This window comes from Patella vulgata, chromosome 6 (genome assembly GCF_932274485.2).
Source record: "Patella vulgata chromosome 6, xgPatVulg1.2, whole genome shotgun sequence".
NCBI lineage: Eukaryota > Metazoa > Mollusca > Gastropoda > Patellidae > Patella > Patella vulgata.
Window position 1 is genome coordinate 45,409,876 of NC_065884.2, and position 13,491 is coordinate 45,423,366.

The window sequence follows — 13,491 nt, forward strand, 5'->3', positions numbered from 1 at the left end:
TTATGTCCCATTCACAAAACTGTTCTTTTATTCCTCTTCCATTTCGCATGGTCAGAAAAGGTAAAAATTGGTACATATTGCCTATCAATGGAGCTTTATTTCAAAGTGACGATGTTTGAACTATGAATATTTTACTGTTAACCAAAATATGGGATTGGTGCTTCTAGAGTGAAAATAAGTCATTTCAGCAATTAACAGTTTATCCTCCAATTAATAATATGACAAGTCTTTTGTCTACATGATGTCATCACCTGATACCAGTGAAAATAAAGTGCTCCACTGAGACTACTTAAAAGTAAAATGCCTTTTTTGAAAAGGAAAGAAACAAACCAATAGTGAGGCTGATGTCCGCAGTCGAAATCCCAAAATACACAGATGACACATATCAATTAATCGCACATTTATTTTTTTCAAAAGTATCAAGCAATCAAAGTGATTATTAACTAAACACTAAGTTTCATTACTTTCTATCAGATAGAATCAAAGTTATCTTGTCCCAAAACATTGACCAATGAAATTGCTTAGCTCAGCTTAGCTTTAGCTCGAAATGTTAATCATTGAAGTCAGTCAAGACATTCACTTAATGAACATCTATATCAAGTTTAAACATTCTACCTCAATTAAAAGCAGAGTTATGTTCCAAAGTCTTGACCAATCAAATTGCTGATCGTTCCTTAATCAAGGTAATGATCAATCTGAAGGACAGACCCACCCTAGCTACCATTTAATTTTCGTACGTTAGTTACGTACAGGTAATGATATAATGAATCTATACTTGGAGTTTCATCACTCTCACTTAATTATAACCAAAGTTATCGTGGCCCAAAGCCTCCAGTATTGCGCGCAATTCTAGTTTATTATTTAGTTTACTGTTTAACTTACCCATTAGGTTTGTTCATCTTAGGAGTACCTTGACACATTTGCAACACTGGTGGTGTTTTCTGTATAGATGTGTTATTTATTCTAACACCTTGTGGTGTAACTTGATCTGGTTGTCTGTCCTGTTGGCAGGTAAATAAATACTTAAATGCTAATATCAACCTAATTTTCTTACATCAATATTCCACAGAGAAAACAAGTTAACTATGGTTTGTATAGTATATCGTCATCATAACAACCTCAAAAACCACCTCAGCGAAATCATGAATGAAATTGTCAAAAACAATTGTTTTTACAGCGTTGGTCCTCTTTTCCTGATCTCTGGTTACAGACCGGAGATGTGACAGAATGCACCCCCCCCCCCTTCAACATAACAGGTACATCAATATAAATATGTATATTTACAGTGCACCCCCCCCCCTTCAACATAACAGGTACATCAATATAAATATGTATATTTACAGTATCTTATAATACCTGTGGTGTTATTTTACTAGTTGTGGTAGGTTGTACTACTGGTGTTTGTTGTTCTTCAAACTTTCTAATATCAAACTCTATTTCTTTTAATAATTGTTTATCTCCAGTTAAAATCTCTACAATATCATATACACACACATTAAAGAAGCATATTGACAGGATTGGTTGTTAAATAACAAGACAGATATAAGCTACCGAAGAAGGGAATTTTAATTAATAATGATACCTTTAAAGATGCTAAAGCTATCCATACATGTGTATTCCAAAATGCTCTGTTTTCAAGTTGCATAGAAGAACCCAGAGAACATGTACAGAATGCATACATCTCTCAGCTAATTCTGAACTGACTGAGCTAAAATGAGCAAATTATTGAAATAAAGATGTACCATAAGTTAGTCCAAAAATAATCTTTCTCATTATCAGTAGTTACTATCCTAAAGGTAAAAGACAGGAGGTCATTTTAGCATCTTGTCAAATTTCAGCTAAACCGAAACTCTGAGAGTAAAATATTTCTATTCATTGAACAAGGATCTTCACAACATGAAACTGGCTAGGGATCATCAAACCTTAAATGTTCTTACCAACAATCTCTTCTCTAAAATCTTTCATCAACACTTGTAAATACACCATTAGATCTTTTAAAACTGGTGATTTCTCTTTTTCTAGCTGTTTAACAAAAAAACCCAATGTATTAACTGGATTATATTTTAAACTTTTTAAGAATTCCATAATCATAAAATGGAACACCATATGAGAAATCCCTTCCATAAACGTGAAAAAAACCTTCTTATTATATTTTTAAATAATAATATAAATACTTACAATGTATTTGAGTGATGTAACAATGGGTACTATATTTTCTATAACATTCTTCTTGACCACCTAGATAAATAAAACCATATATTTAAATGACCCCAGTAAAAATATACAAGACAAGCAAAATATGAAAATATAAATATATGATGTTGTCATACCGGTATAGATTTTACATTAATTATCAACAATTGTCAGCTAATTTGTTTGTCACATCTTGAACAATGATGGGAAAGGAAGAAATCCCAAAATATCAACTTGAATCCACTTAAAGCTTAACAGAATTGTGTGTCAAATTGAATCTACTTCAACTGAAATAAGTATTTGTATAAAAAAAACATGAAATGCCTATATAGTAGTAATGCTTATACAGAGATTTCTGTACATGTTATAATTGGTTAATACGAAAGTAACTGTCACCTTTTGATGGAAATCTGTAAAATGTACTGCCAGTGGATTGAGGCATTATTCCAAAAATTCATTGCTTTAATTGCAATACACAATCTGAGCTGGACTAATCAAAACTACCAGTGTCACAGCCAATGTCTAGTATTGTAGATCGATTTTATTTCTTTACCTGTGTAATAAGCTGCTTTTTAGCAGTTGCCAAGACAACAGCGGCCATATCTTGTTCTTCATCTTCTACTCCACCAGGTTTATTCTTTATACTAGATATTTTTATTTCCTGTGTTAAGATACAAAATTTAAAAATTCTCAAATTATATTCCAAATTAATTTGTGTTAAGATACAAAATTTAAAAATTCTCAAATTATATTCCAAATTCTTGTTGAAAAAATACCGACACATTTCAAATAGCTTGTACTCAATGCCAGTGATTCTGTACATAATTTTTTTTTTCCTTCACAAGAACAAAATGTGCTCCTAGTATTTTTTGTTATTACTTCATTTTAATACCAATGTATATAAAACCAAGCCTACCTTACTACTTAATATAGCCAGTGCATCTTTTAAAAGAGGAATAGTATCCTTATCAAGTGGTAAAATATTATCTACAACAGCACCCAATATCTGAAATATATAGTTTAACTTTATAGGAAATATAGATTATTGTAGATGAAAATAGGAGGTTCACAATTTGTTTAGACCCTCAGGTGGGATTGTTTAAAATAAAATGGGGTAAAATGCTGTGCATTAGGCACATGCGTAGAAAAGGTGTAGGGAGAATTTGGTAGAGATGTTTCAGGAAAAAAAAAAGTACATGGTTTAGGCACACCCTTCTCCAGCGCCTTGTGAAACATGTGCCATACCATATGTGAATCAAATCATCCTGCGATCTCCATTAACTGGGTCAAACTCTTTTGTTTACAGTTATAATAATTGCCGGTATTTAGCCGTATCATCAAGCTTTATATATTTTATTATGAAATAAAAAGGCTCTATATACATTTGTTTTCAATTGCATACGACTTAATATTAATCATAACTTTCAATTGCATTATTGCATAACTTTAAACTATAATTCTGGTGCTCGTACGGTAGTCAAATTGTCATCCAAGTCCTGCAAGCAACAAACATGACAGTCTATCACATCTTGTGAAATTCATGAGCAATTGGCTGTGATAAATGAATAGGTATTGATGATAAACAAATTAAATAATAACTGTAGAAACAATTTCTCACGACTTAAAAATCCTGACTACAGATAAAAGAGAAACAACAATTCCAGTTTACTCCAAGTTATGCAAACAACTGACAATCAAACGATAGCGTCCATTGCCCCGCCCACTACACGTGTCATGACAATACCTAGATTGTAGCCATTTAGATCTAACAGTAAAATAATACAATAGCATTTTTAATACCAATCAAAGAAACAATGATTTTGTTAACTTTTGTTATATGTTAAAATTATAACACAGTTTTGCACAACGAAAATACCCCAATTCTTAAAAATTATTTATTCAGAATGGCTACGAGACAAACCGCTTATACCGCTAAGAAAAAGTTGAGGGTGACTAGTTACACTGAAGCGCACGGTTATAGGGATGCAGGTCGTGAATTTAGTTTGGTCGAGTCAAACGTAAGACGTAGGGCTATGAAGGTCGTGAATTTAGTTTGGTCGAGTCAAACGTGAGACGTAGGGCTATGAAATGGCTACAATCTTTATTGCATGTGAAATGTTGATATTATTAAGTACAGACTTCGATGGTGACAGAGAGAGAGAGAGAGAGAGAAATGGGGTTTAACGTCCACTCGACACAAACTAGGTCATTTCGGGACTAACATATGGATTAATTTTATTTCAATAATTCGCTTGCGCGTAGGGGTCTTTAGCAGTGGGAGGAAACCGGAGGACCCAGAGAAAACCCACGAGGTTGGACAGGCGACCCTACTCCTTGTCATGGTGACACAGGGAAAGGCCTAAATTTGCTTTTTACTATGTATTAGGCACACCCCTTCTATAAATAAAAATATCTGGTAAAAAAAGTGCGCCTAATGAACTGAAAAATTAAGTATTTTGATTTTCAACTGTCAGGCAATCTTTCATGTGATGCCAATGGTATACATGGGATAGCAGTTTTTTGTCCCATCTGAACCACTATACCCTTTTCTGTGCCAGAACACCCATCGTACACCACTGACATGGGAATACCAGGTAGGAAATTCTTGGCCAACACTAAGATCGAAACTGGGATCTCCTTATGTTCTATTTTTAATTGTTCCATGGTTTTATTATTGTTGTTTAAGAACTTACATCTTGACATAGTTTAGATGTTAGCTGAAATTTGTGTTGATCACTGGTATGTTCTAACATAAATAAATACAGTTCAAGTCTTTTACTGAAATAAACAATAATCATTTATTTAATTGAATTTGTGGTAAAATATGTAATTGAAAGGAATATCAATATTATTTTGTTTAAATCCTACATCAACCAAGTCCAAAAACTATTGTATTTAAGGCATTAAAGCATTCTTTAAGTTTATAACAAAAATGTTTTAAGGACTCTAGTCCAGACTGTATAAAATGGTGATATATAAAAACTTACCCAGCAGCCTGATCACCTTTTAAATTAAATAATGTTTTCTCCCTCTCAGACTGGGCAAACTTATTGTAAACTGGAAAAAAACCCCTCTAAAGATTAAAATTTTAACTTCTTATCAAAAGCGGCAATAAATTCATTCAACTAAAGGTCATTATTAGGAATATCAGATTTCAAAACAGAACTCATACTAAACAACATATTAGCTGGTCTGTTTTAATTATTACCATCACCTTTCAAGAAAAATAAGACAAGACTTTTTGTTTGTTTTAAAACTTTTCCGTTTGTAGATTCTAAACCAAGCTAATGAACACATTAAAAAGACAGAGAGAGAGAGAAATAGGGTTTAATGTCCACTCGACACAGACTAGGTCATTTCGGGACTAACATATGGTTTAATTTTATTTCAATAATTCGCTTGCGCATAGGGGTCTTTAGCAGTGGGAGGAAACCAGAGGACCCAGAGAAAACATTAAATAGAACAATGCTTACCAGCACTAGCTGTATAGCCATTAAAATGGAATAAACATTCAATAAAATGGCTGAAGAACATGGTAGGTTGTCTTTGTAATAAAACATTGGTCATACAGAAAGCAGCTGTTAAAATAAAATAAACATTTAAAATAATTATCAACTTTGAACAATGTCTCTAAGGGAACTAAGCAGCATCATTATACAATCATTTCAAAGATCAACACATTAAAATTTTAAAGCAATCGGTCACAAAACCTAAATTTTTGGAATGGGAAACCAATTCTGGATGGAAGGACATCCTGGATTTTGAAACTTTGTACTTTCCACTTACCAAAGTCTTTGATATCCACATTTTCATCCAGTAATGTTGTGATAAATCTGTAGAATAGAACACCTTTCCATTTGATAAAGTCTTCCTGTTGAAAAAACCAATCAATTTATTAAGTGATGCATGTGTATGTTTCGACCTATTCCCACCCACTAAAGTAGCATCATTTTTAGTGTGTATTAACAGTTAATGGTAGATATTGGGATTGTTATGAAATTATATATTACATAAAGTTTATTAGATACAAATTTTAATCATCTATTGATGTATTCTTTATGGGGAAATACATTCATTACAAACAAAATAGTATGAAATACGTATGACATACAGTAATCTAATTAAAACACAGATCCTATTTCGTTTCATTTTTTTATAGTTCAAAATTTTGTTTTACTTGTCTTTACTACAGTAGGATCTGGAAGGAGTTGTTATATAACCCGTGTTCTGGATGATGTGAGGGATTAGTAAATGAAACGGTCTATTACAGAGAGTTTTTAGTGTGAGGTGCATAGAACTGTGGGTAACTGACTAGAAACATTAACATTGATTGGTTAAACAAATGTCTGAAGTCATATGGTCAAAAGTCGCTTGTATGACCTCTGACGTAACCTTCCACTACTACCTGTTAGATCTTCATGTAAAACCAGCGGTTGCTATGCAAGATATGACGCCAACATTTTGCAAGAGACAGAGAACAAGCTAAACAAAATGCGATTTTCGGTACAATCAGAGACCATAATCCAGGAAGTTACGTTTGGATATGCGCAAATAGTGAAACGAACCAGGATCTTTGGGACATAAACATATATTTTAAGTTTTATCAAAATCTGATAAAAATTGTGACTTCTAGAGGGTCCACAACCTTATTATACCATATTTTTTACACTATTTGCATACAAGGGGAGACCATTTTGTCAGACAGTTTCTGCCTGATTTTCGCGAAATTCAAACTCAACTGTCATTAGGGTGTAACATTTAAGTGTTTTTTAAAATCAAATAAAAATAGTGACCTCTAGAGGGTCCCCAAGCCAAAAATGTTATTTTTCGTACAATCAAGGGTCATAATCCAGGAAGTTACGATCCGATATGCGTAAATATCGAAAAGAATCTGGATCTTTGGATTATAAACATACATTTCAAGTTTCATCAAAATCGGATAAAAATTGTGACTTCTGAGTTCCAGCTAGAGTGTCCACAACCTTGGTTATGTTTGGATATGAGCAATTATCGAAAAGAACCAAGATCTTTGTGATATAAACGTAAATTTAAAGTTCCATCAAAATCCGATCAAAATTGTGACCTCCAGAGGGTCCACAACCTTGATATACCATATTTTTACAATATTTGCATATAAGGTGCCGCCATTTTGTCCTGCAGTTTTAGTCCAATTTTTACAAACTTCAAACTCCGCCACAATTAGGTTTAACTGTGATATATTCAAACGATTTTTTAAATCGGATAAAAATTGTGACAAGCTGAAAACGCAAATTTTCGTACAATCAGGTGCCATAATTCAGGAAGTTACAATCCGATATGCGCGAATATCGGAAGGAACCGATATCTTTGCGTTATAAACATGTATTTCAAGTTTCATCAAAATCAGATGAAAATTGTGACATCTAGAGTGTCCACAAGCTAAAAATGTGATTTTCTGTACAATTAGGGGCCATAATCCATGAATTTATGGTCCGATACATTCCAATAGTGAAAGGAACCAGGATCTTTGGGAGATAGATCTATATTTCAGGTTTCGTCATAATCGGATAAAAATTGTGACCTGTAGTGTGCCCACAAACAAATTGTGGAAGGACAGTGGTGACAACATAATACGTCCATATAAAAATGTGGGTGTATAAAAATGAAACGAAATATAGATCTGTATTTTAATCAGTTTGTAACATACAGATATTTTGAATCAATAAAAAGGATAACTGAAAAGTAATTTATTGTAAAATAAGAATTTATTTAAACTGGATGAGATGAGATGAGATGATAACAGCTGAATGATTAGCTTACTATGAACAACCCATAAAAGCCAAAAGATGGTATATTTCTTATAGAAAATTTCTATATCCCTAATTTTGAAGCTACATGATGTCATCTTAATCACACAGAAAACTTTGGTGGATTCTCTTTTTCACAACTGGGTCCAAATGTACATTTTTATTTACCTGTAATAGTCGTGTTAAAAGTGTTAACGTTTGTTTTCGTATTAATGGTGATCTATCTTTAAGACAAACGGCAATGTTTGGTACGTAATTATCAATAACAGTTGTATATCTGTAATAGAAATTTTTTTATATTACTTTTATAAATGGACGATTGTATATCTCATTTGAAAGATACACTTGAATCTTGAAATTCTGAATGTAACGTTAGTTTTAAAAAAAACATGTAAGGAAAGTAGAAAATGTACTGTACCTGATACATAAATCACACATAATAATAACAATATTATTTCTTAATATAACATCTGTACATGTCTCTAGTTCACGAGCTAAAGCTGGTATACATTTCTTAGCTAACTTCTCATTCTGTAGTAATAATTTACCTGATAATAAACAAACATCATTTGATAAATCTCACATACAATTAAAAGTCCCAATATTCCAGAGAGAGAGAGAGAGAAATGGGGTTTAACGTCCACTCGACAATAAACAGTGTACTATATATAGACTTTCAGACCATACACAATGAAAGTATTCTTACTAGAAAGCATATTGGTCAAAAAGTTATTAAAGTAGATCAAATGAGTTGAGGCCATCTAATGGCAATGCTGCAATCTTCATTTCTTTCTAATCATCTGTCTACATTAGAATGACAAGTTAATTCTATCAACTTACCCAATGTTGTGAAAGCAAAAGTTCGGACTCTGTTTGATGATGTAACACCTCTAAACTGGGAAAATGGTTGAGTTGATGGGATGGGAGCTTCCCCTTCTGATGTCTGTGATGAATTTGTTAATTGTGAGTTTTGTTCTTGAGGTAGGTCTCTACCTATAACATATTAATAAAAATAATGCAGTACACATTCTGGTCTCGCAGGAAACCTAAAGTTATACAATTAATTATTTTATGGTTATGTATATATATGTATCACTTTCTAAAAATTAGTATGACAATACAATGTTCAAGATCTTGTTTACATACCAGCAATAATGCTTTGAACAAGTAAATAAATACGTTGAGGTGTTTTAGCAGGACAAAGTTGTACAATTTCACCAATAGTTACTAGATAACATATAATCTTATTTTCATCTACATCACCTGTAAATATAACATATACTGTAAAAGGTAAATCTATCCAAGATATTTAAATATTTCAGTCTCATTGTATCATTTGCATTTTTCGATAAATTATCAAATTTCTCATGGCTTAATTCACACTAACATGTACTCAGATTGATTATTTAACATTTAAATAAAGATATAGCAGGGCATTCCTTGGCAATTACAATGTTTTGAGAAGGATTTGAAGCAATTTTATGATAAATTAATTAGTTTGAATATGTTTTTAGTCCAAATATATCATCAAATCACCCAGTTTGTATGCGGGAATGTATCTTTAAGAAAACAAAATCAAAATACTAAAGCTAGAAAATCGCTGGCTATAATTTAAAACAGGGATATCAATTACGCTCGCAAACAACAAAAGGGCAACAGGCATATTACGTAGCAGACCCCATTTGGAAAAATATTTTAGTTGCTCCATCATTTAATAGATCATATCTAATATTAACACATACCCTCTAATTTTTCTTCAAATATAACACGACTAAGATATTCATCACAATCCATCAATAAATCAACTCCCCATGTTTCTCTCTGACTTCGACTATCTTCATCTTCAGATTTCGATTGGCTTTCACACAACTGAAAATAAAAAATATTGACCATTCAATACAATTCTAAATTTTGTTTTGTATGGGGAACCACAGTGGCTCAGTGAGTAAGACTTTGGCTCAGTAACCTGAAGATCCTGTGTTTGATTCCTGCGTTGGCCGAGAAAGGTCATCAGGATATTCCGGCCTGGTTGCCCATTGTCAGTGATGCAGGACAGAAGACCTGGCAAGGGACTTCATATAGTCATTTGGATTGGATGTAAAATCGACGTCCTGTGTACACATTGGAGTGCACCTGAAAGATCTCTTGGCAGTTGGAATTCGATATAACAGTAGGCCATAGCGCTGCTGTACAAGAAAAATTTCCCTCATAGCATACTGTATGGCAAATGCCCGTCTTCATTAGCCCAATTGGAGCAGAACAGTAGGACGTTAAACCCCATTTCATTTCATTCCATTTTATGATATTAATCCGAAAAATATAAAAAAAAAAAACCCCAAAACCATCCCAGTTGTAATAATCAATAAAGTGTATGCATTCAACTATGTGATTTGATCTTTGAGTGAAAACTAAGGCACTCTGTTCCTAGCTACGTGTGACGACAATGCCATCACCATTGTCTTTTAAGGACACAATCCACAATTTTTGTTCCATGTAATAAGACAATTTTTTAACAAATTACCTTTGACAATGTTTTAACTATTACTGCTATGAGCCCAGGTGGTAATTCAAACTTCTTTAATCGACCTTTTAAATCATCTACAATTGTAATAAAGCAATGTTTATCAAATTATAAGTTTCATAAAATGAAAATTTGGTAAGACTTTTCAATGATTTTAAAGTACCTATCAGAATCCATCTGGCTGTGAAAATATCCAGCTAATAAATCAAGTAAGCTTATTTAAATTAAAATTAATTCAAAATAGAGAATCTAATTTAAAACTATTGTTTGCTTCTTTTTAAGCAAGAAATAAATAAACTATATGATTAGATTTGAAGGTCTCTATTATAAAGCTTGTAAATGTGTCCATCTTTCGCAAGTTGTCAAAAGGAATGTTTAGTAGAACTTACCAATCATATTGATTCTATTGGTAGATGTTAGTTGATCAGATGTATAAGATATAACATTTAAAACTCTCTCAAACGTATCTTCTTCTAACTCTGAAAAATTTAAATATTACTGTTAACAGATATATCATGTAATAAATTCTACTTCCCTTAACTGAATCTAACATAAAACCTATTTCAAACAGAATCAACATTATATGATTAGTTTCGAAATTCAAAGAAAAAAGTATCCAAAGTCTTGGCTTGACTGTGCACTTTGTCTTTGGGATTTCAGGGAAACAGTCTTGCCTTTTTAACCAGCGGTTGCCAGGCAAGATACGCCCACATTTTGAGAGAGATGGATTTAAAGAAATATTTTAAGTTTCATCAAAATCGGATTGAAATTGTGACCTCTAGAGGGTCAACAACCTTGATATACCGGTGTTTACACTATTTGCGTATTAGGGACGTCCATTTTGTCCGGCAGTTTTGGTCCGATTTTCAGGAAATTCTAACTCAACCAACTTTACCAACTTTACGGTGTAACAGTGATATATTCGAACAGTTTTTTTAAATCGGATAATGATTGTGACCTCTAGAGGTACCACAAGAAGTTACGATCCAATATGCGCGAACATCGAAGGTTACCAAGATCTTTGGGTTATAAACATGGATCGGGTGAAAATTGTGACCTCTAGAGTGTCCACAAGCTAAAAATGTGATTTTTTGTACAATCAGGGGCCATAATCCATGAAGTTATGGTCCGATACATGACAATATCGAAACGAACTGAGATCTTTGGGAGATATACCTATATTTCAAGTTTCGTCAAAATCGGACACAAATAAATTGTGACCTGTAGAGTATCCACAAACAAATTGTGGATGGACGGACAGTGGTGACAGCATATATAATATGTCCACATGAAAATGTGGGCGTATAAAAGTGGTATCTGGCAATAACTAATACAGTGCTATTCTTTATTTTTGTATTTCACATATCATTATTAGACCTACTGAATACTGTGTTGTATTTAAAGTAAGGTAGCAAGTCAAAGCACAACACTGCTAATTAACAATAACTTATAATGATATAGAAAGAAACTTACCTGACAACGTCTGTGAATGTTTCTCCCAATAACTTATAACAAATTGAGGATTCATCTTAGATACAAATTGTGCTATAATATATAGCAACAACCAAGCTCCCTACAACAGATTTTGAAATGTATAGAATTATCATGTACGTCGGGAGGGGTCCAAATTTATAAGTTTATTGTATTTCCAGAGTTTTGAGAAAAAGGTCTCAAACATTTAATATGCAAGCAGCAAAAAAATGATAAATTCCCAGGTCAGAAAATCGCTGCATATGAGCTCTTTTTGGTGCAATAATTTGATAAAGTGTGGTTTATATACTGGTACTATCAATCAAAGGAAAAACAATGGATCCATCCTTCTTAATTTTCAGTAGAAATTATTCTTTATTATAACTGACAAACTGTGACACCAGCTTCATGCTACTATTCAACTTAAGGGAAATACTTGCACTGGCATTGTGCCCAAATATATATTCGTCATCTATTTAACCATGCAATAACTCTAAATAGCTCTTGTTTCTTGAATGACAATTAAATATTGTGATAATGTATTTAGGGAGTGCATAAAATACCTTGTTGTTTTCTGTATCGACATGAGTTAATAAACTGTTTATATGATTCAGTTTTATCTTCTGTAGTCTAGAAAGTGTCTGACATGCCAACTGTAGATATCGTCTACAAATACAAACAAAAGCTTGTTACGAGTTATTATATAGGGAATCTCCTACAAGTCTTTTTTTTTATATCAAAAAATATCAACACTCGTCGATAAAGTAAAAAAAACTTGGCAAAGATTTTTTTTTTACTTTATTAACTTGTCCTGATATTTTTTGATATCAAAAAAGAAGAGTAGGACATTTTATTTATCACCCAATCCTTTCTTACATGCACAAACAAATAAATATAATTCTTTGCTATAGATTTCATTTTTAATTAACCTGATTACATTACGGCATAGTGATATATTAGTAGTTTTTGTCAGAAATTCAACCATTGCAAAGTCCTTTATATTGACCCAGTGTTTCCATCAGTCAATTAAATGAAAATAGTTCCTTTTTAATAAAAAAAAGAAGTTACATTTAATAAAAAAATGAATTGTTCTTTGAAAATAAAAAAAAGTAGTTCCTTTTTAATTGACCAATCAAATTTATGTGTAGTGGCATCTCCTAAGGAGATGTCGCAGTAGATTATGAAATTTATCAACACAAACTAGGTCATTTTGGGTCTAACATATGGTTTAATTTTATTTCAATAATTCGCTTGCACGTAGGGGTCTTTAGCAGTGGGAGGAAATCGGAGGACCCAGAGAAAACCCAGGAGGTTGGACAGGCAACCCTAATCCTTGTCACGTACAACCAAGGATTCGAAACCACGCCAGTTGACTCAATGACAGGCCTTATGATACAGCTCGCATGTGCTAACCATTCAGCCATCCCCCCCCCCCCCCCCCACATGGATAATAAGTAATTCGCTCATATTTATATCTTAAAAATTAAACAGACATAAGAAATTCTCGAAAAATTATATTAT

At 32.7% G+C, this 13,491-nt stretch overlaps 1 protein-coding gene across 3 annotated transcripts in view; it reads right to left on the reverse strand.

Moving 5' to 3' along the window:
- Nucleotides 1-13,491, reverse strand: part of LOC126824700 (condensin-2 complex subunit D3) — a 52,480-nt gene that overhangs the window by 10,694 nt on the left and 28,295 nt on the right. For 2 of the 3 annotated variants that reach the window (XM_050554023.2, XM_050554025.2), the window contains 19 exons: nucleotides 12,534-12,636; nucleotides 11,974-12,073; nucleotides 10,890-10,979; nucleotides 10,501-10,577; nucleotides 9,722-9,848; nucleotides 9,126-9,242; nucleotides 8,820-8,972; nucleotides 8,398-8,527; nucleotides 8,148-8,256; nucleotides 5,980-6,064; nucleotides 5,667-5,771; nucleotides 5,181-5,250; nucleotides 4,887-4,971; nucleotides 3,110-3,199; nucleotides 2,747-2,854; nucleotides 2,179-2,238; nucleotides 1,938-2,022; nucleotides 1,357-1,472; nucleotides 883-1,001 (listed from right to left, as the gene is read on the reverse strand). In XM_050554023.2, the coding sequence (XP_050409980.2) occupies nucleotides 883-1,001; nucleotides 1,357-1,472; nucleotides 1,938-2,022; nucleotides 2,179-2,238; nucleotides 2,747-2,854; nucleotides 3,110-3,199; nucleotides 4,887-4,971; nucleotides 5,181-5,250; nucleotides 5,667-5,771; nucleotides 5,980-6,064; nucleotides 8,148-8,256; nucleotides 8,398-8,527; nucleotides 8,820-8,972; nucleotides 9,126-9,242; nucleotides 9,722-9,848; nucleotides 10,501-10,577; nucleotides 10,890-10,979; nucleotides 11,974-12,073; nucleotides 12,534-12,636 (1,929 nt within the window). The remainder of the gene's footprint in view (nucleotides 1-882; nucleotides 1,002-1,356; nucleotides 1,473-1,937; nucleotides 2,023-2,178; nucleotides 2,239-2,746; nucleotides 2,855-3,109; nucleotides 3,200-4,886; nucleotides 4,972-5,180; nucleotides 5,251-5,666; nucleotides 5,772-5,979; nucleotides 6,065-8,147; nucleotides 8,257-8,397; nucleotides 8,528-8,819; nucleotides 8,973-9,125; nucleotides 9,243-9,721; nucleotides 9,849-10,500; nucleotides 10,578-10,889; nucleotides 10,980-11,973; nucleotides 12,074-12,533; nucleotides 12,637-13,491) is intronic. The other variant, XM_050554024.2, reaches the window with a different exon arrangement.